Source organism: Capricornis sumatraensis, chromosome 6 (assembly GCF_032405125.1).
Source record: "Capricornis sumatraensis isolate serow.1 chromosome 6, serow.2, whole genome shotgun sequence".
In the NCBI taxonomy this organism is placed as follows: Eukaryota; Metazoa; Chordata; class Mammalia; order Artiodactyla; family Bovidae; genus Capricornis; species Capricornis sumatraensis.
This window is the reverse complement of record NC_091074.1, coordinates 16,762,973-16,790,317: the sequence shown is the minus strand read 5'-3', so window position 1 is coordinate 16,790,317 and position 27,345 is coordinate 16,762,973. Positions and strand designations below refer to the sequence as shown.

The window sequence follows — 27,345 nt, the reverse complement described above, 5'->3', positions numbered from 1 at the left end:
AATATTTTTCATTACAAAAGCATATATATATGACACAGCCTTTGGAGCCGAGAACAAATTTTGTCCACTGGCACTGAATTTATCTTCTTCTCCCAAGCATTCATATCTCCAGAGTCACTGAATATAGTCAAGACTAGAGAAAAGCACTTCCAAGTCGAGCGAGGTCATTGCCCAGGAGAGGCCAAGGAGAGAAATAACTGGAGATCAATAGGCAAAAGAAGGAGGGAAACTCTAGCTGGTAAAAAACAAACAACACAAACAAAACCTCTCCTGGACCACAGCCAGCCAGTTCCATCCTCTTGGGTTCAGCAGGCATATGGAGGGGAGCTGACTTCTGATAGCCGGGCAGACTGAGACCCTCCCTCACTTGGTGGGTGGATGGGCCGATGGTGCCTCAGAATTTAGACCCAGGGTAGTGAGGGGTGGTCGTGTCCTTGGCAAGCCCTTGGCTTTTGCCTGTGTCCTTTGTGCATCTCCAGTGGATTGAACTTCTGACTCAGGACTGTCTCCCAGGAAGTTCTCTAGAAATCTAAGTCATCTTGGTCAAAGCCATCTGTCCGGTCCATGCGGAGGTTTCTAAACCTCGTTTCTATGGAAGCGAGATGTTTTCCTACCTTTTTAGCTTCTAAGTCAGAGCCCTCCTCTGTCTCCTGCTCTGGAGCCGGGCCCTCCCCTCTTTCCTGCTCTGGAGCCGGGCCCTCCTCTCCCTCCTGCTCTGGAGCCGGGCCCTCCCCTCTTTCCTGCTCTGGAGCCGGGCCCTCCTCTGTCTCCTGCTCTGGAGCCGGGCCCTCCCCTCTTTCCTGCTCTGGAGCCGGGCCCTCCTCTGTCTCCTGCTCTGGAGCCAGGCCCTCCCCTCTTTCCTGCTCTGGAGCCGGGCCCTCCTCTCCCTCCTGCTCTGGAGCCGGGCCCTCCTCTGTCTCCTGCTCTGGAGCCGGGCCCTCCTCTCCCTCCTGCTCTGGAGCCGGGCCCTCCTCTCCCTCCTGCTCTGGAGCCGGGCCCTCCTCTGTCTCCTGCTCTGGAGCCGGGCCCTCCTCTGTCTCCTGCTCTGGAGCCGGGCCCTCCTCTGTCTCCTGCTCTGGAGCCGGGCCCTCCTCTCCCTCCTGCTCTGGAGCCGGGCCCTCCCCTCCCTCCTGCTCTGGAGCTGGGCCCTCCTCTGTCCCTTGCTCTGGAGCTCTGGCGCCTGATGGGACCCCTTCTTGCTCAGAAGGGGAGCTTCCTGGGTACCTGCCTGTGACTTTTCTCTCTGGATCAGAGATGTCCGTGGCCTGGTCTTCAGTTCTCCTCGTGTATCCGTCCCACGGCTCATCTTCGGAGCCTTTCTGAGAGAGCAGAGAGCAGTTTCCTAGAGAGGACGTGCTGAAGGAAGAGAGGCCTGACCTGGGGCCTGACCTCTGTTGGGGGGGGTCTGCCCTTGGGGTTGGGCTCCCGCCTCCAGAAGCCTCACGGGACCGGCCACGTCCCAGGCCAACCTGAGGGCCCCCTTCTTCGTCACCTCCATGTCCTCCTCCTGTCTCTGACTGCTCCTGCCTTGCAGCCCCCCGGGCCTCTGTTGTTTCAGCACCAGCATCTCGTCCGCCTGGACCCGGGCCGCCTCCCCCCAGGCCATGAGGCTCCCCCGTGTCCTCAGCCCCACAGCCCGCCTCCAGGCCTCCTTCCTCACCACCCATGCCCTGCTCCCCCCTCTCCAGCCCCTCCCAGGGGTCGCTGCCTGCACAGGGCTCTGTTTCCCCCTCTTTCTCCTGAGCACCCGCCTCCTCCTCTGTCCCCCAGGGCTCTTCATCCCTGCCGAGGGTCTGGTCCCCCTCCTCTGCTCCGGGGCCCTGGCCTGATCCCAGCTCAGGGTCTCCATCAGTTCCCCGGGCAGTGCCTGTCCCCGAGGGGTCCCTGTGAAGGGGCTCCACCTCCCTCTCCACAGCGGGGCCCACCTCCACTGTCTCTCTGTCAGCACACCCTCCTTTTTTCTTCTGCAGAATGTGTTGCAGGTCGAAGGCCTTCCTGATGGGCGCGCTGGCTGACCCCGCAGCATCCACTGGGGATGTGGGAACCATTTTCTTCCTCACACAGGCCTCGCAGGGACAGAACTCCTCCCCCTTGGCCTCTACTGCCAGTTGGGTCCCCAGGGCTCCTCTGAAGATCGGCAGGTCCTCCAGGGAGAAGGAGGGCGCCTCCCGGCCTCGCGTCTGCTCGGAGAAGGGCGAGAGGTTGCGCAGGGCCTGGAGGCGCCGCCTGCGCTGCTCCGTCTGCAGGGACGCCTCCCAGCGGAGGGCTTCCCTGGGCGGCCCCGTGCCCATGCCCCCTGCCCAGCTCTGGACCTTGAGAAGCTCCTTCTCCACACTGTCCTGGAGCCGCTGGCCCACATCCCGCTGCAGCTCGGCCACCATCTGGTCCAGCAGGTGGTCGCCCTGCAGGCCCCAGCGGGTGCAGAGCTCGGCCGTGGCAGCGGCGAGGTGGTCCATGAAGGCCTTCTCCATCTTCTTCAACAATTTGGACACCCACACAGGGTCCGAGATCAGAGACCCCCTGCGGCCCTTGCAAGTGGCCCTCTCACCAGCCCCCTGGGTGAGCTTGTCCAGGGTTTGCCCACAGCCAGTCTCAGCTGCTCCAAGCAACTTCTCCAAAGGGGGCTCAGCTTTGGGGCCACTTTGACTCCCACTGGCATCCAGGCACCTCTCGCTGAGGCTCCTGGGGGGCTCTGGCGGGCTCCCTCTCCTCCCTGAAGAGCTCTGCGTGTCAACAGCAGTGGGGTCTCCCGGCTCCTCTTCATGCAGGCTCTTATTTTCCCAGACACCAGCCCCATCCTGAGAGCCTGGCCCTGACAATTCTAGTTCCATGATTCCTTCCTCTTCCGGAAACCCTCTGACACCCTCTGCTTGCAGTTCTGCTCTTTCTTTTTCTTCTTGTATTTCCTCCGATTGTACCCCCTCTTCCTGCATTGTGTTTTTATCTCCTTGGTCCGGGTCACCCCCCAGCGTCTGCTCCCTGCCGTTTTTTTCTGCCCTGTCCTCACTGGCAGCACCCTCAGCCTCATAACTACTCAGCTGTTGGTTTCCTGGAACTTCTCGGTTCCCCGAGGTTCTGGAATCAGGCCCCTGGCAGGAGATGCTTAAGGGCAGCTCCATCTTCTCGGACACCAGGCTGCAGTCCACGGTGCAGGGTCCACTGCCCTCCCCCGAGCCTCCAGAACCACTGCCGACATCTACCCCAGAGGAGGATGTGGGCCTGAAGTCCTCGGTTGCAACGTGGGGCCCGAGAGCCGGCAAGGCCTGGCGCCAGCCGAGCTCCTGGAGGTCTGATTCCAGCTTACCGTTCCTGAGGCCACTCCCTAGCCACAGGGCCTGGAAGGTACTTAGGAGCTCCTGGTACCGAGGGGAGTCTGTGAACCTCACTTTGCTGGCGGGAGACCCAAGGTCATCATCATCAAAGAAGTGGAGCCTGGCGAGACAGGTGATGAGGGCCTGGGCTGAGCGGCTGAGCCTCCTGCCCGCTGAGTGGGACACTTCAGGCAGACTGCTGGGCCGGCCCGGCCGGGACCCCATCAGCGCCTTCATGATCTGTAAGGAGGTGGAGACCCTGCTGGGAAGCACGCGCTGGCCCCTCCCACCGTCCACAGCCACTCCTTTGCCTGTTCCAGCCTCTGTAGGAGTTTCTGACACTCCATAGCAAGGCAGACCCTCTCCTGACTTGGGACCGGCACTGCTAGCCGCTGCAAAGGCTTTATCTGGTTCTGCTTTCTCACTGGCTGCCTGTTCCAGGGGCACTTGTCTGGCCCAGACTGATCTTTCCAGGCCATCTGGGGAGTGTTTGTCCACAGGGTCTTCTTGGAGGCCTTCCAGGCCATGCCCGGCCACATCCTCGCCTTTGTCCTCCAGCTCGTGTTTCATGGGCTCCTCCGGGATGTTGCTCAGCCACGCACGGACCACGGCTTCTGGGGAGGCTCGGGGCAGAGCTCCCAGCAGCTCACCGCCACCTCCCTCTGGCTCCTCCAGGCCTCCTCCTCTGCCTGAGAGCTTCCCCTGGACCATTCTCCCGAGCTGGGGACCACTGCGAGGGCTGCCCCTTCTCACAGCTCTGACTGCTCTCCCTGAGGCTGCTCCCTGAGAGCCAGGGGGCCGCGGAGGCCACGCATCCAGCTTTTCCTCTCCTACCTGCTCCCCACTAGGCTTCCCGTCAGCGCTGCGGTCACCCTCCCTGCGGCTGCCTGAAGGATGCCTCTTGCCCGAGGGCCGTGTCCTGGGGGGTGTGGGACAGTACCTGCTGCACACCCAGCAGGCCTTGGAGGAGGGCCCCTGGCTGCCCTGCGGCTGTGGGGCTGGCATCGTCTGTATTGTCCCACAGGAGGACCCGTGAGCCAGGGATTTGCCCAGGTGTGAACCGCAGCTGCCACAGTGTGCTCCCAGCCTCCCTCCCTCAGGCCACCCGGCTGGCAGGACCAAGGGCCAGGAAGGCTGGGATTTGTCACCCCCAGTCTTTTCACCCAGGCCATCAGCTGGGGCACTGAAAGGGCCAGATGTGTTTGAAGGTGTGGGAGCCGGTGAGCACGGCCTGAACTCAGGGCCCCCTTCGGTCTCAGCAGAGGGAGAATCGGGGAGGTGGAAATTGGAAACACAGTCAGAATTGCTCCCAGGGGTAACAGGGATGCTGCTTAGCCCGCGTGTGTCCTGGGAATAAAGAGAGGCCGAGAAGGGTGGCCCTGGGTCCCAGGAGGCCCGGTTCCAGGTGCCCTGTGGGCTTTCAGAAAGGCTGGGTTGGGGGCCGTGTGGATGGGCCCTGTCTCTGCTGGATGGCCCCAGCATTGGCTGGGGCACAGGCGAGTCGAGCGGGCAGTTGATGTCCTTAGGGCTGTGGTGCTCCCTGGGGCAGGCCCTCTGGGCGCCTCGACTGCGGACAGAAATGCTGGCTGAGGTCAGGGTGCTGGCTCTGCTCTCCTGCTTTCTGCCCCTGCTCATGGCTGAGGCACAGGCAGAAGGGGGGGCGTAGCCTCCCGCATCATCCCCAGAAGCGGCCGGGCCCCGAGTCGAGGGTGGCCTCACCCCAGACCTATTTCTGGCCTGGGGGTGCCCTGCTCCCTGTCCAGACTCCTCTGCCTGTGGGTCCTTGTTCCCTATAGATGAGGGGCTCACAGTGGGGGAACCTGGAACTCCCTGCTGGGTGGCTCCCCGGGGAGTCTTGCTGGGGCGGCCCTGGGACAGTTTGTCCCTTTCGCCACACTCCTCATGAGACCTGGCGCTCGCGGAGGAGTCAGGAAGAGCATCTGTCAGGCCGCGGGTCCTGGGTTTCAGGCAGGTCCCTGCAGCCCAGCGCTGCCCCATTGCCTCTGCCTTCCCCAGCCCCCGAGGCCAGATGTGGGCCGCAGCTGGCCACAGCATCCTCCAGGGGCCCAGAGCAGCAGGAGGAGCTTGGCTCAGAGCCTCCAGGGGGTGTGCCGCTGGAGGCAGGGCTGGCCCTGTCCTTGCTCCCTCTTTTCCTGCTGGTGACCCTTTGGCTCCGGGGGGCCCTGGAGTGGGAGTTCTGGGTCAGCCCAGACCTCCACTGAGAGGCCGACCACTCTCCCTGGGAGGTGTACAGGGGGTTCATCCAGATCTCATATCTAGACCCCTGCTGCCGCTGGCCTTGGTCAAAGGCTCCCACCCCTCCCGCCTCGCAGGGCCCCAGTCCCTGTGCCCCAGGCTCTGATGGGTCCCTAGAGAGGCCCTTCCACACACAGCCAAGGAGATCCACCTCCCCATCGTCGGGGCCCTCCCTGCTGGTCGCGGTGAGGGTGCTGGCCCTCCCGAGCCTCCTGGACCACAGAAACGGCTCCTCCCCCAGCAGGTGGAAGCGGACTTTCATCTCTACAGACAGGCTGCCATCCTCATTCATGCTCACGTTCTTCTCGATGTCTTCACCTGCCACCAAGGGGCCGAGCCGGACAGGAGTGTTCAGAGGGTGCCTGTCCGGGGCAGGGCACATGCAGGCACGATGCGGGCACACCGAGGGGTCGCTGTGCCCCGACCTCTCCGACATCAAGGAGAACTGCCGCGGCCTGTTCTCCAGCCTGGACCGTGTATGGATCACGCTCTGTTTGGCCTTGGGCCCCCAGCTCCCTGGCGCACAATGACGAGCAAGAGAAAAGAGGGAAAGATAATGAGCCACTGGTGGGGACTTCAGGGCAGAAGAGTCAAGGTCATGAGCCTTTCACAGCCTGTACACCCCTCTCTGTACGCTACCATCTCAGTCGTGTCTGACTCTTTATGACCACATGGACTGTAGCCCACCAGGCTCCTGTGTCCATGGCATTCTCCAGGCAATAATACTGTGTACCCCTGCCACCTCCCAAACCAGCAGTTAGGACAGAAACCACTCTAGAATGATTCTTTGCAGAGTTCCCGGGAGGTGAACCAGTATAACCCAGGGAGATGAACTTGAAGTCCGAGTTCAGTCTCAACCCGGCCACTTCCTAGCTGTGTGAGCTTTGGCAAAGCCTCTTTCCTGAACTGTAAAAGTAATAGATCTATCTGGCAGGTTTGTTTTGAGGATGCAAGGCAGTGCATATGAGACTTCCTCAGAGCTGCTGGCACAGAGCAGGTTCTTCACAGACAGTAGGGTGGGCTGTAGAGCATCAGTGCCCTGAGTTAACTTCTAGCCCTCTTCACTCCCACCCCCAGGGCAGGAAATTAAATCAGTAAGTTGCTGCATACACCCGTGATTGTATAACTGTAAGATGCTTTGCAATTACTAGTGGTGATTTATCATTTATCATCTTAACACTCATCAAGTTTTGGGGTTGATAAATGATGGCAAGGAAGGGCCTACACAGTTCAGTTCAGTCGCTCAGTCGTGTCCGACTCTTTGAGATCCCATGAATCGCAGCACGCCAGGCCTCCCTGTCCATCACCAACTCCCAGAGTTCACTCAGATTCACGTCCATCCAGTCAGTGATGCCATCCAGCCATCTCATCCTCTGTCGTCCCCTTCTTCTCCTGCCCCCAATCCCTCCCAGCACCAGAGTCTTTTCCAATGAGTCAACTCTTACGGATGACAGCTAAACTTGTCCCTCAGCATGAAAAAGAGGAAAAGAGCGGGTCACTGGGGATAGAAAGACGTGACCCTGAGAAAGAAGGAAACCCCTAGTACTTTCTCATTTTATCTCCTGAGCTAACACTTGGCAAAGAGGGAGTGGCTGGTGGAGGCTGAGCCTACGGCCAGCAAAAGAGCAGATTCCCTTGAGTCCAGCTGGGTAGGAGAAGGTTTGCCGAGCTCTGCTCCTCCATAAGCATCAAGTGAGACTGAGGGTTCCCCCAGGGGAGTGGCTGGGATTGACAGGTCTCTGTCCAGAACTTGGCATGGGCAATCACAGAAACCATTGTTGGCATTCTCTTAATAGCTTTTCACAAAAGGTGTTATTTTGATTATTCACCAAAATTTGCCCATAGTAATTCCAATAATTTTGCTGAACTTTTTCTCTGTACTTGTTGATAGTGCTTTAAATTTTTTTTTTTTAATAACAAAGGCTACCTCTGGCACATAGACTTTTTGGATGGGTATATGGCTGGCTGCATAGATTGATGGATGGATGGATGATCCGTGGTTATGATTTGTTTCTTTGGTCTGTTTGATCCCCACTGTTACCTAAGAGAGTGATTACTCTTGAAAGATGCAAATGCCACATACCCATGATTCACTGTGCCCATAATGTTATACCCACTGTGGTCCTTAATAAAAGCTTATTTTAGATCCTAGAATCTTAGAGCTCAAGGTCTCTTAATTCTGCTCTCTTTAAATACCAGACTCCCCTCTCTCCTATCCCAGTCAACTGTCCAGCTCAGTTAATGCGATGAGAAGGAGGAAGGGGCAAGAGAGACCTCTAGAGAACTGAGATGCCCGGGTGTGAAGCCAAAGGCAGGTTTCCTAAATGATCTAGAAAGGATATTTGCCCAGCCCTCCTGAACCACCATCCAGTGCAAATAAACTGGGCATCCTCCAGACCCAACTCACCACTCTTGTTCCTTGAAGTCTGCCCAGATAAAAGTTCACTTCCTTTTTTTCTGACATCTTCCATCACCAGCGGTCTGAAGGGCTCGAGACCGGCGCACACCAGCACGGAGGGGCTTCGCAGCAGAGCCTTCAGAGAGTCCACCTGGGGAAGGAGAGTGTGGAGTCAGGAGGCCTGGTCTGCAGGACCCCCTTCTGCCCAGCAAAGCGCAGGTAGAGGGAGGGATTGGACCCATGTTTCCTGACTGGCAGGCAGGTGCTTTTCTGCTGAGTCACCTGGGAATCCCATATATATACATCCATCCTCTCTTTCCTGATTTCCTTCCCATTCGGGTCACCACAGAGCACTGCGTGGAGCTCTCTGTACTGTACAGTGAGTGAGTGAGTGAAGTCGCTCAGCCGTGTCTGACTCTTTGCAACCCCATGGACTATAGCCTACCAGGCTTCTCCATCCATGGGGTTTTCCAGGCAAGGGTACTGGAGTGGGGTGCCAGGACGTCCTCATTAGTCATCTATTTAATACACGGTATCAGTTGTGTCTGATGGCTTCTCTGGTGCCTCAGATGGTAAAGAATCTGCCTGCCATACAGGAGACCTGAGTTTGATACCTGGATTGGGCAGATTTCCTGGAGGAGGAAATGGCAACCCACTCCAGAATTCTTGCCCCTTGGACAGAGAAGCCTGGCAGGCTACAGTCCATGGGGTCGCAAAGAGTCAGACATGACTGAGCAACTAATACACACACACACACACACACACACACACACACACACACGCACACACACACATCAATTGTGTCAGTGCCTCTTTTAAAGGAATAACTGCCTGGTTCCATCTAAGTGTTTCGAGCTGAGATCTGGGCAACTTTTTAAGGAAACAGTATCCTGGACAGCCTACCCTTTTCCCACTGGTCGTGTATACATGCTTCACAGGAAAGCGCAGTAGGTCCGACGCTTTGCTGAGAAAGGCCGTCAGGTTCCTGGTGTTTCTGTGGCTGAGCACCACTGTCTGCTGGAGTCGAGGGTCCCCATTCTTAACCAGTGTGATCCTCCTCGAGGCTTTGAGACCTTTGCAGGTAGAGGCTGTTCCCGGTGCTTCAAATTCCCTCAACTGCTGAGCGGAAGGGCTTCTCCCCTGGGGCTGGCCCAGCCCGCCAGGGGTCCTGGGGGCCTTCTTATCGGAGCAGAGATAGCAGCCACCATCCTGCAGCTGCTCCAGGGTGCTGAGGCCGTGCAGACCCCGGGGTGTGGTGACCGAGCGCACCCCGAAAGAGAGTGGTACCCGCTGAGAGAGCTCGTCCATCAGGGCCCCAAAGCTCCTGAAGGCGCGCTGGTGAACAGCCAGGCGGACCCCAGCAAACCGGGGATCCCCTCGCTTGAGGAAGGTTATCTTCTTGGCCGGCGTGACCTGGGTGACAGAGGGGGTCCGGGCCACAGAGGGCAGGAGGCCCTCGAGGTGGCCGGGGGCCGGGGCGTCCCTTGGAGTGCTGTTCATGGTGGGGAGGACCAGGCAGCTGAAAGGGAGTGGAGAAAGGAAAGTCAGCAACCTGAGGGTCTGCGCGTTTCCTCCTGGCGTTGGCCCAGAGGTACCCCCTTTCCACCCCAGATCTTCCCCACCCTGTCTTGGAGAGGCACGTGCGTTCACTCTGATGAGCAGCTACTACGGCTCAGCCACATCCGACTCTTTATGACCCCGTGGACTGTAGCCCGCCAAGCGCCTCTGTCCTTGGTATTTCCCAGGCACGAGTACTGGAGCGGATTACCTTCTCCAGGGGATCTTCCTGACCCAAGGATCGAACCCCTGTCTCTTGCATCTCCCGCACTGCAAGTGGATTCTTTACCACTGAGCCACCCTGAAAGCCGTTTGGTGAGTAGAAGGAACAGCAAAGGTTTGGCATCAGAAGACATGAATTAAAATCCCATCCCCCACCTCCCACTTACTGCCTGTGCAACCCAAGAGGCTGGAAACTAGCCTGCAGTTTCGGTAAAATGCAGCCATATTCATCTGAACCACATGATTCAATGGATTTACGAATGCAAAGCAAGCATCAATAGCTCAAAGGAATGGGGCACAGAATCTTAACCCTCAGGGCACCCAGCCCCCTGCTAGAGACAGCAGGGACCCAAGAAATACTAGTGATTGATGACACCCAGACTTCACAAGCTGCCCCCCAGAGCCCAGGCCTGCCAATCACCGCCATGCACACAGTCAGGATCCAGTGAGGGGTCTCCCCTGATTGCACGGGTTCAGACCTAGCAGGACCTGCGTTGCCACGCACTGGCAGGCGACCAGAGTCTCCCCTGCCGCAGCCATCTCTCCTCACTCACAGTCCAGCCAGCGGCCACACCGCCTTTTCACCTTGACTCACCATGTACCCCCATTCATTTTCGGGGAAAGAGCTCTGCTCTCATTTTCAAAATCTTGGTGCACAAGAGCACTTGTAATCGTCTCTCATCTCTGCACAAACTTTATAATTAGCTTCTTCAGCCTCCTCCCTCCCAGCTAAGCCCTCTAAGCTGCTTTCTCAGCAGCCCCACCCCCCACGCAGCACATCCCTGTAGCTGCCAGGCACTGTGCCTCAGGGACGCCTCCCAGAGGGCTACTTTGCTTCCTGCTTGATTGGCGGTTTCACTTGTGACCATAAACATCCTCTTGGCTCCTGTAGTCACCACCGTGTCCCCCGACATCACTGTGTTCCCAGTGCCATTGTGTGCCACCGTATCACCACATCACCGTCCCTCCAGGGTCACTGTGTCTTTCATTTGCACTATATCCTTATAGTCAGCATGTCCCCAAAAGGACCGTGTCCCCCAGTGTCATCGTGCCCCCGTGCCACCATGTCCCCTAGTGTGGCCGTGCGCCCCAGCATCACCGCATCCCCCAGAGTCTCTGTACCCTTCAGTGTGGCCATGCGCCCCAGCATCATCGCGTCCCCCAGAGTCTCTGTACCCTTCAGTGTGGCCGTGCGCCCCAGCATCATTGCGTCCCCCAGAGTCTCTGTACCCTTCAGTGTGGCCGTGCGCCCCAGCATCACCGCGTCCCCCAGAGTCTCTGTACCCTTCAGTGTGGCCGTGCGCCCCAGCATCATCGCGTCCCCCAGAGTCTCTGTACCCTTCAGTGTGGCCGTGCGCCCCAGCATCATCGCGTCCCCCAGAGTCTCTGTACCCTTCAGTGTGGCCGTGCGCCCCAGCATCATCGCGTCCCCCAGAGTCTCTGTACCCTTCAGTGTGGCCGTGCGCCCCAGCATCACCGCGTCCCCCAGAGTCTCTGTACCCTTCAGTGTGGCCGTGCGCCCCAGCATCACCGCGTCCCCCAGAGTCTCTGTACCCTTCAGTGTGGCCGTGCGCCCCAGCATCACCGCGTCCCCCAGAGTCTCTGTACCCTTCAGTGTGGCCGTGCGCCCCAGCGTCACCGCGTCCCCCAGAGTCTCTGTACCCTTCAGTGTGGCCATGCGCCCCAGCGTCACCGCGTCCCCCAGAGTCACCATATCCCCAGCATCACTATGCCCCCAGGATCACTGCAGTCTGTCGGTCTGTCCTTCAGTGTCCGTGTCTTCCAGTGTCCCCACCCCCTCCAAGGACTGCTCCTCGCAGTCTACTCCTGAATAGAGAGCCGTCCTCCACACCTCCCAACAGCAGCTCTGCAGGGATGGGAGAGACCGTGGTGGCAGAGGTCGTGCTGGCTGCCGGAAGACTCGGGCCCAAGAGTCTCATGGCGATGTTGCAGTCAGCGCCCTCCAGTGCCGGCGGCCCCTTCCCTCTGACATCCCTCTAGAAAATTCTAGGGCTAACTTCTTACTCTCCAGCCTCTTTGGCAGAGACAAACAGGCTCTGCTTCCCTGTGCACGGTGAGTCACTGAGAACTGCCACCTCCTCCTCAGCCACAGGGAAGGGAGAAGCCAATCGATTTTCTTTTTCAAAAAGACAATGATCTTTTGATTCTTTCACCTTCAAAGTATCCTGGCCAGGATATTCATTCATTCGGTCACTCCTTCATTCACTCATCTGTGTACCCAACAAAGATTTTTGAGCTTCAGTTATGAGCCAGCCTCTACGCTGGGCCCTGGAAATACAAAGATTACTGAGACATGGCACTCATCTTCAAAAACGTCCCACTCTGCTGTGGCACTGCTGCTGCTGCTGTGTCACTTCAGTCGTGTCTGACTCTGTGTGACCCCATAGACGGCAGCCCACCAGGATCCCCCATCCCTGGGATTCTCCAGGCAAGAACACTGGAGTGGGTTGCCGTGTCCTTCTCCAATTCTACTGTGGCAAGTAGGAGATAATTAAGATACAGCATGAGACATGTTCTAAGATAGAGATACAGATACAGATGTATTATAAACAGGGTGTGACTGAAAGCAGATCAAGGGGAATGCAAGTCAAGGAAGACTTCCTGAAGGAGGTGACGTGCCGAGTTCCTGAGCAGAGACCTGCAGGACAACTCGAGGATTAACCAGAGAAGGAGGAAGTTAGCACCGGCGTGGCAAATAGATACGGCCTTGGTGCCAACTCTGACCTGCGAGGTAGGCTGGCAGGGTGGGCGGAGGAGGCGCCAAGCTTCGTGTGTGCTGTGACCAGATGGCAATGCAGACACAGCGTCAGGGCAGATGGGCCGCACAGTGCCTGGCCTTCCCATCCCTGCTCTGCTCCCAGCAGTCGGGGCGGGGGCCTGTGTGCAAACGTGCGGTGGAAAGAGAAAGACTGGATGTTCTGGGAGGGCCTTCAGTGGATGGACGCAGAGCATCTGACAGGCTCTATTGAGAGCAGACAGAGGCTCCAGGGGGGTGGAACGGCACTGACTGTAAGATCAGCTCTGGCCCCTAGATCTACAATAGCAGAACACAGAGCCCTTCCCCACTGAAATCTGAGATGCTGGCGAAAGCCAACTCAGGGGGTCCTCCCTCTGATCCCAAACAGGTAAGTATGGAAGAAGGGGATGGTCACTGAGTCTCGCGAAAGCTAGTGGAAAGTTGCTGTATGACAAAGGAAGCTCAGGCTGGTGCTCGTGATGACCTAGAGGGGTTGGGGCGGGATGGAAAGAAGAGTCAAGATGGAAGGGATATAGGTATACGTATGGCTGATGCACGTAGTTGTAGGGCAGAAACCAACAAAACATTGCAAAGCAATTATCCTCCAATTAAAAATAAATTAATTAATTTTTTAAAAAAGCAGAGGAGAAATAAACAAGCGTCACTGCAGGCTGAGTTTACCTGGACTGCTCCTGCTTTGGCACTGAAGGGCCTTGGTGCTGCGACCCCTCACTCCCCTGCCACCCCAGGCCCCCTGATAGATTCCCAGGATCAGGTGGGCCTCTTCCTGGCACTGGCCCAGTTGGCAGTGAGGCCAAGAAGAGCAGATTGCCTCGTGCAGCTGGATAAAGATGCCACCACCGAGGATGGGAAACCAAGTCTTAACGACCTGGCTGCCCCCCTGGGTGCACTCAGTTTGGGCCCTGAAAGTGAAGTGAGTGTCAGTCCCTCAGTCGAGTCCGACTCCTCAGGCGCCTCTGTCCATGAGGCAAAGATACTGGAGTGTGGTGCCATTTCCTTCATCAGGGGATCTTCCTGACCCAGGGATCGAATCCGTGTCTCTTGCATTGTAGGTTGCTTCTTTACCATCTAACCACCAGGGAAGCCCCTGAACCCAGCACCCAAACTGGAAAACTGGTTTCTTCAGATATGCCAGCTGGCAATTCTCCCCTTAGCTTAAGGAATTCGAGCTGGAGTTTCTGTCATTTGAAACAGAAAGGGACACGGATCCTCCAGGGAGCAGCATCAGTGAACACTCAGCATTTCCCAAATTCCAAAACTGGATTTCTGAGCTAGGGGACCCCTGTGGGTGGGAGGGCACGGGTCTGAGGCCCCTCCCAGATCCCCCCACTAGGTCCCCAGGGATGGAGATCAGTTCAGTTCAGTTCAGCTGCTCACTCATGTCTGACTCTTTGTGACTCTATGGACTGCAGCATGCCAGGCCTCCCTGTCCATCACCAACTCCCGAAGTTTACTCAAACTCATGTCCATTGAGTCAGTGATACCATCCAGCCATCTCATCCTCTGTCATCCCCTTCTCCTCCTGCCCTCAATCTTTCCCAGCATCAGGGTCTTTTCCAATGAGTCAGTTCCTTGCATCAGGTGGCCAAATTGTTGGAGTTTCAGCTTTAGCATCAGTCCTTCCAATGAATATTCAGGACTGATTCCCTTTAGGATGGACTGGTTGGCTCTTCTTGCAGTCCAAGGGACTCTCAAGAATCTTCTCCATCATCACAGTTCAAAAGCATCAATTCTTCGGTGCTCAGCTTTCTTTATAGTCCAACTCTCACATCCATAAATGATTACTGGAAAAACCATAGCCTTGACTAGATGGACCTTTGTTGGCAAAGTAATATCTCTGCTTTTTAATATGCTGTCTAGGTTGCTCATAACTTTTCTTCCAAGGAGCAAGCGTCTATTGATTTCACAGCTGCAGTCACCATCTGCAGTGATTTTGGAGCCCAAAAAATAAAGTCTGACACTGTTTCTGCTGTTTCCCCATCTATTTCCCATGAAGAGATGGGACTGGATGCCATGAGCTTAGCTTTCTGAATGTTGAGCTTTAAGCCAACTTTTTCACTCTCCTCTTTCACTTTCATCAAGAGTCTCTTTAGTTCTTCTTCACTTTCTGCCATAAGGGTGGTGTCATCTGCATATCTGAGGTTATTGATATTTCTTGGCAATCTTGATTCCAGCTTGTGCTTCTTCCAGCCCAGCGTTTCTCATGATGTACTCTGCATATAAGTTAAATAAGCAGGGTGACAATATACAGCCTTGATGTACTCCTTTTCTTATTTGAAACCAGTCTGTTGTTCCATGTCCAGCTCTAACTGTTGCTTCCTGACCTGCATACAGGTTTGTCAAGAGGCAGGTCAGGTGGTCTGGTATCCCAATCTCTTGAAGAACTTTCCACAGTTTGTTGTGATCCACACAGTCAAAGGCTTTGGAACAGTCAATAAAGAAGAAGTAGCTGTTTTTCTGGAATTCTCTTGTTTTATCGGTGATCCAGCGGATGTTGGCAATTTCATCTCTGCTTCCTCTGCCTTTTCTAAATCCAGCTTGAACATCTGGAAGTTCACGGTACACGTACTGTTGAAGCCTGGCTTGGAGAATTTTGAGCATTACTTTGTTAGCATGTGAGATGAGTGCAATCGTATGGTAGTTTGAGCATTCTTTGGCATTGCCTTTCTTAGGGATTGGAATGAAAACTGACCTTTTCCAGTCCTGTGGCCATTGCTGAGTTTTCCAAATTTGCTGGCATATTGAGTGCAGCACTTTCACAGCATCATCTTTTAGGATTTGAAACAGCTCAACTGGAATTCCATCACCTCCACTAGCTTTGTTCCTAGTGGTGCTTTCTAAGGCCCACTTGACTTCACATTCCAGGATGTCTGGCTCTAGGTGAGTGATCACACCATCATGGTTATATGGGTCATGAAGATCTTTTTTGTATAGTTCTGTGTATTCTTGCCACCTCTTCTTAATATCTTCTGCGTCTGTTAGGTCCAGACAATTTCTGTCCTTTATCGAGCCCATCTTTGGATGAAATGTTTCCTTGGTATCTCTAATTTTCTTGAAGAGATCTCTAGTCTTTCCTATTCTACTGTTTTCCTCTGTTTCTTTTCGCTGATCGCTGAGGAAGGCTTTCTTATCTCTCCTTGCTATTCTTCGGAACTCTCCATTCAGATGTGTATATCTTTCCTTTTCTTCTTTGCCTTTTGCTTCTCTGCTTTTCCCAGCTATTTGTAAAGCCTCTTCAGGCAGCCATTTTGCCTTTTTGCATTTCTTTTTCTTGGGGATGGTCTTGATCACTGTCTCCTGTACAATGTCACAAACCTCTGTCCATAGTTCTTCAGGCACTCTGTCTATCAGATAAAATCCCTTTAATCTATTTCTCACTGTATAATCTTAAGGGATTTGATGTAGGTCATCCCTGAATGGTCTAGTGGTTTTCCCTGCTTTCTTCAATTTAAGTCTGAATTTGGCAATAAGGAGTTCACGATCCGAGCCACAGTCAGCTCCCGGTCTTCTTTTTGCTGACTGTATAGAGCTTCTCCATCTTTGGCTGCAAAGAATATAATCAATCTGATTTCAGTATTGACAATTTGGTGATGTCCATGTGTAGAGTCTTCTCTTGTGTTGTTGGAAGAGGGTGTTTGCTATGACCAGTGCTTTCTTTTGGCAAAACTATTATTCTTTGCCCTGCTTCATTCTGCATTCCAAGACAAAATTTGCCTATTACTCCAGGTGTTTCTTGACTTCCTACTTTTGCATTCCAGTCCCCTATAATGAAAAGGACATTTTTTTGTTTTTAGTTCTAGAAGGTCTTGTAGGCCTTTATAGAATAGTTCAACATCAGCTTCTTCAGCATTAGTGGTCAGAGCATAGATTTGAATTATGGTGATACTGAATGGTTTGCCTTGGAAATGAACAGAGATCATTCTGTCATTTTTAAGATCGCATCCAAGTATTGCATTTCGGACTCCTTTGTTGACTATGAGGGCTACTACACTTTCTTTTAAGGGTTGGAGATAACTGTCCCATATTCCTACATGACCTGATGGGGGAAGGGGAAGAGTCACACAGGCTCTCAAAGGTGGGAAAAAGGGTTACTGCTCAGCTGATATGCAGAGTCACTTGTATGGGGTTATCTCTCATCGTCACTTTCTTCCTTTCAAAATCAAAATGTTTCTCTCTCTTGATTCTTTCCCTCTTCCCTTGTGGCTCAGCTGGTAAAGAATCTGCCTGCAATGCGGGAGACCTGGGTTCAATCCCTGGTTTGGAAAGTTGCCCTGGAGAAGGGAAAGGCTACCCACTCCAGTATTCTGGCCTGGAGAATCCATGGACTGTATATAGTCCATGGGGTCGCAAAGAGTCAGACAGGACTGAGTGACTTTCACTTTCTCTTCTCTCAGCAGGAGTGGAAGGAGTTGATCTCTTTAACAAGACAAGACAGGTAGGGTACCAGATGTGGCCCAGGTGGAGGGTCCATGTATCTCTTCTTTACCACGTATGACCCAGGAGGGCCACATGGTGAGGAGACCCTCCTCACAGTCCTTCCCCCATTAACTCACAGTGAGGGTGGGGGGTGGAGGATGGAGAAGGCTGTGGAGGAAGTGGGGAGCCTGACTCTTCCGAGATGATGGGGGCAGAGCTGGGGGACAGCAAGGATGTCCCCCAGTTAGGGTCACTTGGGGGAGACCAGTGGTGGACGAGAAATGTCTGGATAAGGTGAGAGACGCTCCGATAGCACGTGGCTTCTGCCCAGCTACGCCCGTGACTGAGCGCTGAAGGGCACCTCCTTTTGAACCCCCCAACCCCCTCCCACTCGGGACAGAGCCTCAGGGTGTGTTGGGCTGAGCAGACTGGAGGAGGCTCTGATGGCGAGCTTTCCTGAACCCCCTGGGGCTTCCCCAGGGTCCGGCTGTTAGGCTGTGGTGAGTAGGCTCGGTCAACCCACAAACTGGAGGGCAAATCACTGGTGCTCAGTGCTGTTGCTGCTGTTCAGCCACTCAGGCGTGTCTGACTGTGACCCCGGGGACTGCAGCACACCAGGCTTCCCTGTCCCTCACTATCTTCTGGAGTTTGCTCAAACTCATGTCCATTGAGTCGACGATGCCATCCAACCATCTCATCCTCTGTTGCCCCCTTCTCCTGCTGCCTTCAATCTTTCCTAGCATCAAGGTCTTTTCCAATGTGTCAGCTCTTTGCATCAGGTGGTCAAAGTACTGGAGCATCAGTCCTTCAGCATCAGTCCTTCCAGTGAATATTCAGGCTTGATTTCCTTTAGGATTGACTGGTTTGATCTCCTTGCAGTCCAAGGGACTCTCAAGAGTCTTCTCCAGCACCACAGTTAGAAAGCATCAATTCTTCAGCACTCAGCCTTCATGGGTCCCAGCAAAACCCAGACCCACAGTACCACATCCTAGCAATGTTGGGACTGGTTTGGGGCAGCAAAGGATGGGGATGGGTGCCAGGGGATTTCAGGAGGAAGACAGCCAGCCAAGGAGGACTTCCAGCTGTGTGTGGGTTGGGGAGGGAAGTGGAGAAAAACAGATTAAGGGGCAAAAGGGGAAAAAAAAAAAAAATAGAAGTCTCAGGAAATGTTCAGAAAGGTGCCAGCCCTGGTGGAGGAATTGGGCAGAGTGGGCTTGCACGGGAGGGAATGGTCTTGTCGGCAGTCCTTCCAGGGGGCTAGGGTGAGGGGCTTGGGGCAGGGCAGGCGGCAAGAGTGATGGAATCAGGAAGAGAATAAATAGGGTGAGAGAAGTCTCCAGGCAGGATGGAGGGCCAGCTTGGCAGACAGAAAACTTCAGTGGCAAAGACACTAAAGCCGACCTAAGAGGGAGGGAGCAGGAAGGGGTGGGAGCTGGGGGGTGGTTGTCGCTGTGGAAAAGCCTTGAAGGTGGATTGAGTGATGTTGCAAATAAATAACTGCAAGGAGTGAGGATGATGTGAACAGAAAAACGCTTGCAGCATGCATGTAGCCTTTAAGGAGAACTGCCAATGATCAGAGGCACCGAAGCCCCCACTGGGGTCTTCCAGTACTGCGTGGTCTACACAGGCTGTTTGGAGTCTGGAGACACTTTCAACACCACCTTTCAGTGGCTCGAATTTGCTGTTATTTTATGAGTCAAGAAGAAAGGAAGAAAAATTGGTGACAGACGGAGACGGGCTTTTCATTGCAAGGTGCATCCTGATTGCAGGGATATTTAAACATGGCAGCAGGAGGGGCACAGGAAATCAGCATTTCAAAGTCAGTGAGTCATAGCAGGACACGGAGCTGAACGCAGACTGCACGCAGATCCGAGAGAAAGACCCAGTCTGAAGCTGCTTCTGTCCTGGCTCTTGTGAAGAGGACATATACGGCTTCACAGCTTACAGGAGAACGTGTGTCCTTTGACAACTTAAATGTTCATTGACAGATGAGCGGATTAAAAAGACGTGGTGCATAAATAAAATAGAATATTACTCAGCCACTAAAAGGAAGGAAACAGGGCCATCTCTAGAGATATCGATGGATCTAGAGTCTGTCATACAGAGTGAAGTAAGTCAGAAGAGAAAAGCAAATATTGGACCAAGGGATTCATGCTAATACAGCCTTGCAAAAATATTTCTTGAAACAAATATGTCATAGTAACATCTCCTTCCTGGAGAGTCACATATAAATTTAACATGTGAAAATGGGTTCACTGAAGTGTTTTACTTTGTGATTATTGTGTAACTTGTGAAGCAGTATATGTGCAACCCTGTGTTAGTCATTGCTCCCTTAAACAAAAATTGTGAAAATCCTTAGTATGGTGCTTGCATTCATGTCTTTGATAGCATTATTCAAAAAGAATTGGAGGCGTTTTTCCCACAAAATGCTTGCCATTTAGTTATTTTGTGTATATATAGACATATTTGTGAGAATATTTGACACTACATAATTTTTGAGTGAAGTGAAAGTCACTCAGTCATGTCTGACTCTTTGCAACCCAATGGACTGTAGCCTGCCAGGTGCCTCTGTCCATGGAATTCTCCAGGCCAGACTACTGGAGTGGGTAGCTGATCCCTTCTCCAGGGGATCTTCCCAACCCAGGGATCGAACCCAGTCTCCCACACTGCAGGCAGATTCTTTTTACCATCTGAGCTACCAGGGAAGCCCAAGAACACTTGAGTGGGTAGCCCATCCCTTCTCCAGCGGATCTTCCCGACCCAGGAGTCAAACCGGGGTCTCCTGCATTGCAGGCGGATTCTTTACCAGCTGAGCCACCAAGGGGGCCAGTAGCTCAGCTGGTAAAATTCTGTGTGGTCAAATCTAAAATAAATTACATGACTTCCTATACTCAAGGTTCTGAGTGGAGGATTCAGGAAGAAAATAAACAGAGTTCTAGTGAACAAAGTTCTAACAAGAGTAGAACTTACTTAACAGGTATAAAGTAATCTTGCAGCCTATATTGATAGCTATAATGTGCTAGAAACGTGTTAGACACAGAGAATTAGGCTCAATGTTCTGAGGTGGGCTTGTGCCTCACGAAATTTAAAATCCAGGAAATCTGCACCTGAGTCCTTCTTTGGCCCATGAATGTCCCCACCGCTTCCAGGCGATCACAGGATCAAGAGCCTACCTTGACTCTGCCAGTAACTAGCTGATCGCTGTGGGCAAGCTACTTGACTTCTGGGAGTTTCCGTTACTTTAATCCTAAAATGAAGATGCTAAACCAAAGGGCCGCTGAGTTTACACTTAGGAGTTTATGGGAAAAGATAGCAGATGACACTGTGCTAAAAACGATTACCCTTGACGGAAGACCTGTTGAGAAAAATATCAAAGGCATTCGTTTTTAAAATTTTTCCAGGTGAGGGACTTCCCTAATGGTCCAGTGGCTAAGACCCCGAGCTCCCAGTGCAGGAATCCTGGGCTTGATCCCTGGTCAGGGAACATAATCCCACAGGCTATAGATAAGGGTTTGCATGCTGCAACTAAAGATTCTGCATGCTGCAACTAAGACCTGGCACAGCCAAACAGAATAAATATTAAAAACAAAATAATAAAAATAAAAAATTTCCAGGTAATACCTTACCCTTTCAAAATTCCAGTAAAACCATGAACAGTGACCTTCTTCTAAATAATAAGTACATTCCCATATGTGCAAAATACTGTATACAATTTCAGGGGACGTGGGCATCTAAAACCCACCCACAGAAAGCCGCCAGAGATCACAAAGCCCAAGTTACAAACCTTTGATCTAAGTCTAAGGATTTAACGTATAACATGGTGACTATAGTTGACACTGCATTGTATAACTGAAATTTGCTAAGAGAATAGAACTTAAATGTTTGCAACAACAACAATGGAAAAGAACCTTTGATGTAGTCCTTGAAGACGAGGAAACCACGGAGAGGAGGAACAATAGAGAGAAAAAACGCGGAGCGCCGGTTTCCCAGTATACACGGACGGTGTGGCTTAAAAGAGGCTATGTCTGTGAATAGAAACCTACTTGTTTAACCTATGGCTCCTGAGAAAAGTTTTCCCAAAGATGGGTCTCCTTCTGGTGATAATGGAAAGACATACACACGCCAACACATTCATGGCAACTCAGGAAGAGAGACTGAGGGCTGGAAGAACCCAGATATCTGATATTGAAGCAGGAAGGAAAATCCTAGGAAAGTCTTAAAAAAAAAAAAAAAAAAAACCCCACCAGCATTAGAGTATCTTCCTGCCCTGCTCCCCACACACTTGCTAATACTCTCTAGACAGTTTATCAACAAGGAATTCGGCTAATGAGAAGGCTTGGATTTACAGAGCTTAAACTGCAGTGTGGGACAGCTGAGCTCCCTGCACGCAGGAAGTGTTGTGGCTGTGGCCTTCTTGTCCCAGGCAGTGCTTGGCGCATCGTAAGTGCTTGACCCATCTCTGCAGAATAAATGATGCTTGGAAGGCCGTGCAGTGGTAAGAGTGGGGTGAGTTCTTTGATCTTAGTTCTTTGATCTAGAATGTGGAATCTAGGAGGCTTCCCGGGCGGCTCAGTGGTAAAGAATCTGCCTGCCAGTGCGGGAGACACTAGTTCAATCCCAGGGTCGGAAAGGTCCCCTGGAGAAAGAAATGGCTACCCACGTCAGTATTCTTGCCTGGAAAATTCCATGGACAGAGGAGTCTGGAAGGCTCCAATCCATCGCGTTGCAAAGAGTCGGACATGACTGGGTGCACACACACACACAGGCACATTCTCACAGTTCTTGAGGCTGGCAGCCCAAGACCAAGGAGTTAACAGGGTTGATTTCTCCCGAGGCCTCTCTCCTTGGTGTGTAGACAGCCATCTTCTCATGTCTTCACACAGCCTTCTCTCTGTGTGTCTGTGTCCTAATCTCCTCTTCTTATCCAGACAGAGTCCTATTGGATTAGTGCCTACCCTAATTAATCACCTCGTTTAACTCAATTACCTCTTGAAAAGCCCTGTGTCCAAATACAGTCGCATTCCTCAGAGTGCCCTGCGGTTAGCGCCTCAGAATATGACTGTAGTGGGGAGCCAGGCGGGGAGCATGCAATTAAGCCCATACCTCCGGGAAAGGTTTTCAAAGTACCGACATCCACACTCCACCTTCAGAGATCCAGAGACTGGGTTTGACCTGAGGCCCAAATTAGCTTTTAGTCCTTAAAAGTGTTTTCAGTTTCTTTTTTGAAGTTCCCCAGCTGATTGGAACACCCCTAAGCTAAAGTAACAGCCGGACGCGATACGATGCCAATAGGGTGCCAGCCCACGCGATGAGGTGAAGTCCAAGTACAACACAACAGAGGTTCGTAGAAGGAGCGTCTGGCCGACACAACCAGAGACTTTGACAAAGATTTTCCAGTGGGTTGGGGGGATGGGAAGATGTCCATTGCCAGAGCAGGGTGGGGCCTGCAGCAGCTTTGCAAGCAAGGCCTTGCTTGATAGAGCGAATGCGTGCCTCTCAGGAGGGCGGCCTTGCCTGGCTTGGGCAAGAGGGGAAAGAGGAAGCAGACACTGCAGCTGGGAGCCATGGTAGGCTTCTGAGCTGGGCGAGATGTCGTAAATATGGTGATCGCCCAAGATCAACGAGCAGGATAGGGTGGAGGGCCTGTGGAGTGTAACACCCAGGTGGGGATGTTTCCATGGCAACACACACACACGGGGGAGGGGCACTTCTTCAGAGCACTCGGGGAATCTGAACCACAGTTCAGAAGAGTTCACAAAACCTAAAGAATTCTTAACTGGACATAAGAAATCCTAGTTCAAAATAGCAATGATGCATCCATGTTGTTAAAAGAGAGGGACTTCCCTGGCGGCCCAGTAGCTGGGACTCTGTGCTCCCGATGCGGGGGCTTAGGTTGGATCCCTGGTCAGGGAACTAGATCCCACATGCTGCAACTAAGACCTAGCACAGCCAAATGAATAAATATTTAAAAAATAATAATAAATAAAAGAGAGGTGGTTGTTGTTCAGTCGCTCAGTTGTGTCCGACTCTTTGCTACCCCATGGACTGCAGCACGCCAGGCCTCCCTGTCCTTCACCATCTCCCGGAGTTTATTCAAACTCATGTCCATTGAGTCGGCGATGCCATCCAGTCATCTCATCTTCCATCGCCTCCTTCTCATCCTGCCCTCAGTCTTTTCCAGCACCAGGGTCTTTCCCAATGAGCTCGCTCTTGGCATTAGGTGGCCAAAGTACTGGAGTTTCAGCTTCAGCATCAGTCCTTCCAATGAATATTCAGGGTTGATTTCCATTAGGATTGAGTGGTTTGATCTCCTTGCAATCCAAGGACTCTCAAGAGTCTTCACCAGCACCACAATCCAAAGGCATCAGTTCTTTGGCATTCAGCCTTTTTTATTATCCCACTCTCATGTCCCATACATGACTACTGGAAAAACCATAGTATTGACTATACGGACCTTTGCAGGCAAACTTAGAGGAGAGGATAGTAGCCCTATTCAAGGCAGATGGAAGGACTGAAGGTTGCAAGCACACTGAGGACCGCTCTGGAATACTGGTGATGTTCTTGTTCTTTTTTTTTTTTTTTTTAATTTTAGGTTTTTTAAAGTTGAAGTATCATTGAATTACAGTATTGTGTTGGTGATGTTCTGACTATTGATCTGTGTGTTGGTTGTATTGGCTTGCTAATACATCCAGCTCTCTACTCCCAACTTACATGCTTTTCTGTATGTATGTTGTATTTCAACAAAAACAAAATTTTGTTTTATTTTTTTTGGCCACACTGAGAGGCATGTGGTATCTCAGCTACACCACCAGGGATTGAAACAACGCCACCTGCATTGGAAGGTGCCGTCTTAACCTCTGGACAACCAGGGAAGTCCCTGAAGTTTAATTTTTAAAAAGGCTTCATGAGTGGCAGCCTGGATGGGAGGGGAGTTTGGGAGAGAGTGGATGCATACATATGAATGGCTGAGTCCCTTCACAGTTCACCTTAAACTATCACAGCATCGTTTGTTACTCGGTTACACCCCAACACAAAATAAAAGTTTTTAAAAGAAACTCCATGATGTCCCATTGAAGAGATTTATCACAAATATGCAACCAATATTCTATGGGTGGGCATTTCCCTGTGAGGTCATTATAGACGACACTGAAATAAATAGCCTTGTAAACACAAAAAATTTTTCAAAGAACTCTTAAAACCAACATGCATAAAGCTCTTTTTAGCTTACAAAGTGACTGTATCCGTAAATCTATAAATATATACAAGTAAGTTAACATTTATTTATAGAATTATCTTGAAATCATATATAAATATAATAGCATTTATATAATATAAATATATACACACAAGTGTTATCTCATTGCTCCTGCAATGACCTACACAGAGAGCAGGGGCCGGGAAAGCCCCCTGAACAAAGGAGAAACTGGACGGGCAGAGTGCCAGGGTCTGCCTGTTCTTGGCCCCGAGGTTGTGGGCGCCCTGGGAAGCTTCCCTCAGCCTGCCTTCTCATCCCCAGCAAGGCCTCCACCCGTCCATGAGGGCTGGTAGAAAGCAAAAGAGAAGCTGCCTATTCTTGACAAAATGGAAACCAAGGACCCCTGGCCCTTAAACGATTCTGCACCCACGGAGGGAAAGATACTGTGACCACAAGTGTCCGGATTCAAAAACAGGAAGGGGGAAACCAGCGCAGGGCCGATTTGGAACCGTTCCATGGAAGTGGAATGAATCATTCCTAATCCTGCTTTCTCTGACACTCTCGGTGGCCTCCATGAGCAGGGCAGCTTGTTTCCTTGGAAATGTTTCTGTCATTTTGTCATCAGGCTTCTCACAGCAGGGGGGCAAAGGGGGAGGTCCTGGGGGAGAGGTAAGGGGAGGGAGAAGCGGCAGGGGAGGGGTCACCTTGAGCCAGATGCTGCTGAGGAAGGAAAGGCAGAGAAGATGGGGGTATCCAGCCCCGGGGGAGGTCGCGGAGTGCAGGCTTGGTGGGGGGGCGGGGTGGGGGTGGCTCTGAGATCACAGTCCTGTCTCTGTGTTAGTCCGGGTTCTCTAGAGGAACAGAACCCGTGGGATATATACAGATTCACAGAAAGAGATTCATCATGAGGGGTTGGAGCAGGCAATTATGGAGGCTGAGAAGTCCCACAGTCTGCTGTTTGCAAGTTGGAGGGCCAGGAGTGCCAGGGGTGTGATCTGATCAGACATCCGCAGGCCTGAGCACCAGTTACAAGTCCTGGTAGCGGCAGAAGGCCCAGCACCGGGAGCTGGGTGTCCAAAGGCAGACAAGGGCTGTCCCAGCGCAAGCAGTAAGAGAATTCTCCTTTCTCAGCCTTTTTGTCCTCTCCGGGCCCTCAGTGGTGCCCACCCCGTCGGTGAAGACCACCTTCTTTACTCAGCCGATGATTCAAATGTTAATCTCTTCCAGAAACACCCTCACAAACACACACTCAGAAATAATGTCTTAATCGCTAACTGGGCACACATTGACCTTATCAAGTTGACACATAAAATAAACCATCACACACTGGTTCTAACAAATGACATAAAATAACCTGGGGAAGCCACGGGGTGCGAGAATAGTGGAGAGGGACCTCTCTAGCTGTCTAGTGGTTAAGACTTCGCCTTCAATGCAGGGAGTGCAGGTTCGATCTTGGTCGGGAAGCTAAGACCCCACATGCCTCGTGGCCAAAAATCCAATATGTAAAACAGAAACAATATTGTAACAAATTCAATAAAGACTTTAATTATAGCCCACATCAAAAAAAAAAAAATAGTGGGAAATCCCCGTCCCCTGTTCAGGTTGAGGTACACCCGGCCAGCACTCCACTCATGACCCTTCAGTGGGATGGAGGCAGAACATGCTACTTGAGTCTTTTCTCTTCTGGACAATAGATGGGAGCAGTTTGTGTGTGAAGTCTGGAGGTGGAAGGGGCTGCAGGGAGACAGGCCTTGAATCTGGAGCTTGCTGGGCAATCGTCCAACCTTCAAAGCTGTTTCCTCCCCTGTGTGGTGGGGACAACAGTGTTTACCAGGAAGTTGGAGATGATGTTACAAAGCACCTGGCACATAGTAGGACATCAGTAAAGATTAGGTCTCCCTTTCGGTTTAGCTCATTGGTAAATAATTCTTGGCTATGCAATTCAACTTACCCAATTGATGTATGTGACTATCTCCACCCAAGATTCAGGAGAGGAGATGCCCTGTCTTATCCTGATTTCCTGTTTCTGCCCTGAGCTCCTTTAGCACTTCCTGTCTCATTCTCATGCTGACCGTGTAGCTGTTACGTGTGTGTGTGCATGCGTGTGCGCAGCTTATTTCTCCTGCTGTATTAAAGGGGGTGGGGTGAGAATCAGGCATTTGTTTGGGGGTCCCCAGTGCGTGGCACCATGCAGCATGTTTGCTCAGGAAATATGTGCTGAGTATCCGCATGAGTAATGGATGAACGACCATTGGACAGAACGGCCTGTGAATCTCTACCTGAGGTTGACCTGATACAGGGTCAGTGAGGTCAGCATTGGGATTTCAAAGCATTCGAGGGCCCTTTGATGGTTCTGGCACTATTTGGAACCAAGAATGTCCTACCCTCTGAGACTGCTTGGTTCATCCATCAGAGACATCAGTTTCTACCGTCTGCTCTTTGGGCTGAGGCTGTGCTGTTTGAGTGGTACCCAAGCCACTGCCCTGGTTTATCTGTTATGCTTAGCTGCCCTCACCAGCCCCCTCAACTCAGGGCCTGGGGCCACTGAATCCCAAGTGCCACTCCGAGAGAGAGGCTCAGCCTCTGAAGTACCCTAACCTTGACCTCACTGATTCTCTATCAGGTCAATCTCAGATGGAGAATCACAGGCCATTCTGTCCAATGAGTGCTCATCATTTACTCATTCAGTTGCTCAGTACCTCCAAGGTGCCATGCACTGAGGACCCCACAATAAATGTCCTAGTTCTCAGCCCCAACCATCTCCTAGTGCAGTAGGAGAAATAAGCTGTGCATACCTGTGACATTCAGGGTCCCCATGGGAAATACAGGGCACAGTCCAAGGGTGTTTAGGGAAGAAATAGGACTTCCCCGAGTCTTTACTCAGTAGTAACAAATCTGCCTGCAACTCAGAGACAAGGGTTGAGGTCGATTCCTGGGTTGGGAAGATCCCCTGGAGTAGGAAATGGCAACCCACACCAGTAGCCTCACCTGAAAAATATCATGGACAGAGGAGCCTGGCAGGCTGTAATCGGGGGTCACAAAGAGTCGACACAACTGAGTGACTAAGTGCGCAGGGAATAAACAAGGCGGAGCATGTCTAACACCCTGTGTCCAACAAGGGACAGGGATGTGCCTAGGAGACAGTGTCGGTGGGAAGCTGTGCCTCAAGGGGCACCAGGGAGAAGATAGGTCTGCTGAACCAGTGAGAGCT

General features: G+C 52.4%; 2 protein-coding genes across 2 annotated transcripts; both read right to left on the bottom strand.

Annotated features, from left to right (window-relative positions):
• Window positions 1–521: 521 nt before the first annotated feature.
• On the bottom strand, window positions 522–9,465 carry RP1L1 (RP1 like 1). The gene is made up of 4 exons (XM_068974377.1): window positions 8,869–9,465; window positions 7,975–8,116; window positions 5,313–6,083; window positions 522–5,101 (listed from the first exon to the last, which is right to left on the bottom strand). Exons 1-4 carry the CDS (start codon window positions 9,463–9,465, stop codon window positions 522–524), a joined length of 6,090 nt encoding a protein of 2,029 aa, XP_068830478.1.
• Window positions 9,466–10,738: 1,273 nt separating this feature from the next.
• On the bottom strand, window positions 10,739–11,458 carry LOC138081251 (uro-adherence factor A-like). The gene has a single exon (XM_068974375.1). The coding sequence runs from the start codon at window positions 11,456–11,458 to the stop codon at window positions 10,739–10,741; it is 720 nt and encodes a 239-aa protein (XP_068830476.1).
• Window positions 11,459–27,345: the final 15,887 nt, after the last annotated feature.

Excerpts from the sequence above, each read along its gene's own strand:
- RP1L1 (XM_068974377.1), bottom strand. The coding sequence starts at position 9,465 with ATGAACAGCACTCCAAGGGACGCCCCGGCCCCCGGCCACCTCGAGGGC. Across the intron at positions 8,117-8,868 it reads ACACGACCAGTGGGAAAAGG|GTGGACTCTCTGAAGGCTCT; the intron begins GTAGGCTGTCCA and ends CTCCTTCCCCAG. Across the intron at positions 6,084-7,974 it reads GACTTCAAGGAACAAGAGTG|GGAGCTGGGGGCCCAAGGCC; the intron begins GTGAGTTGGGTC and ends ATTGTGCGCCAG.
- LOC138081251 (XM_068974375.1), bottom strand. The coding sequence starts at position 11,458 with ATGGTGACTCTGGGGGACGCGGTGACGCTGGGGCGCATGGCCACACTG.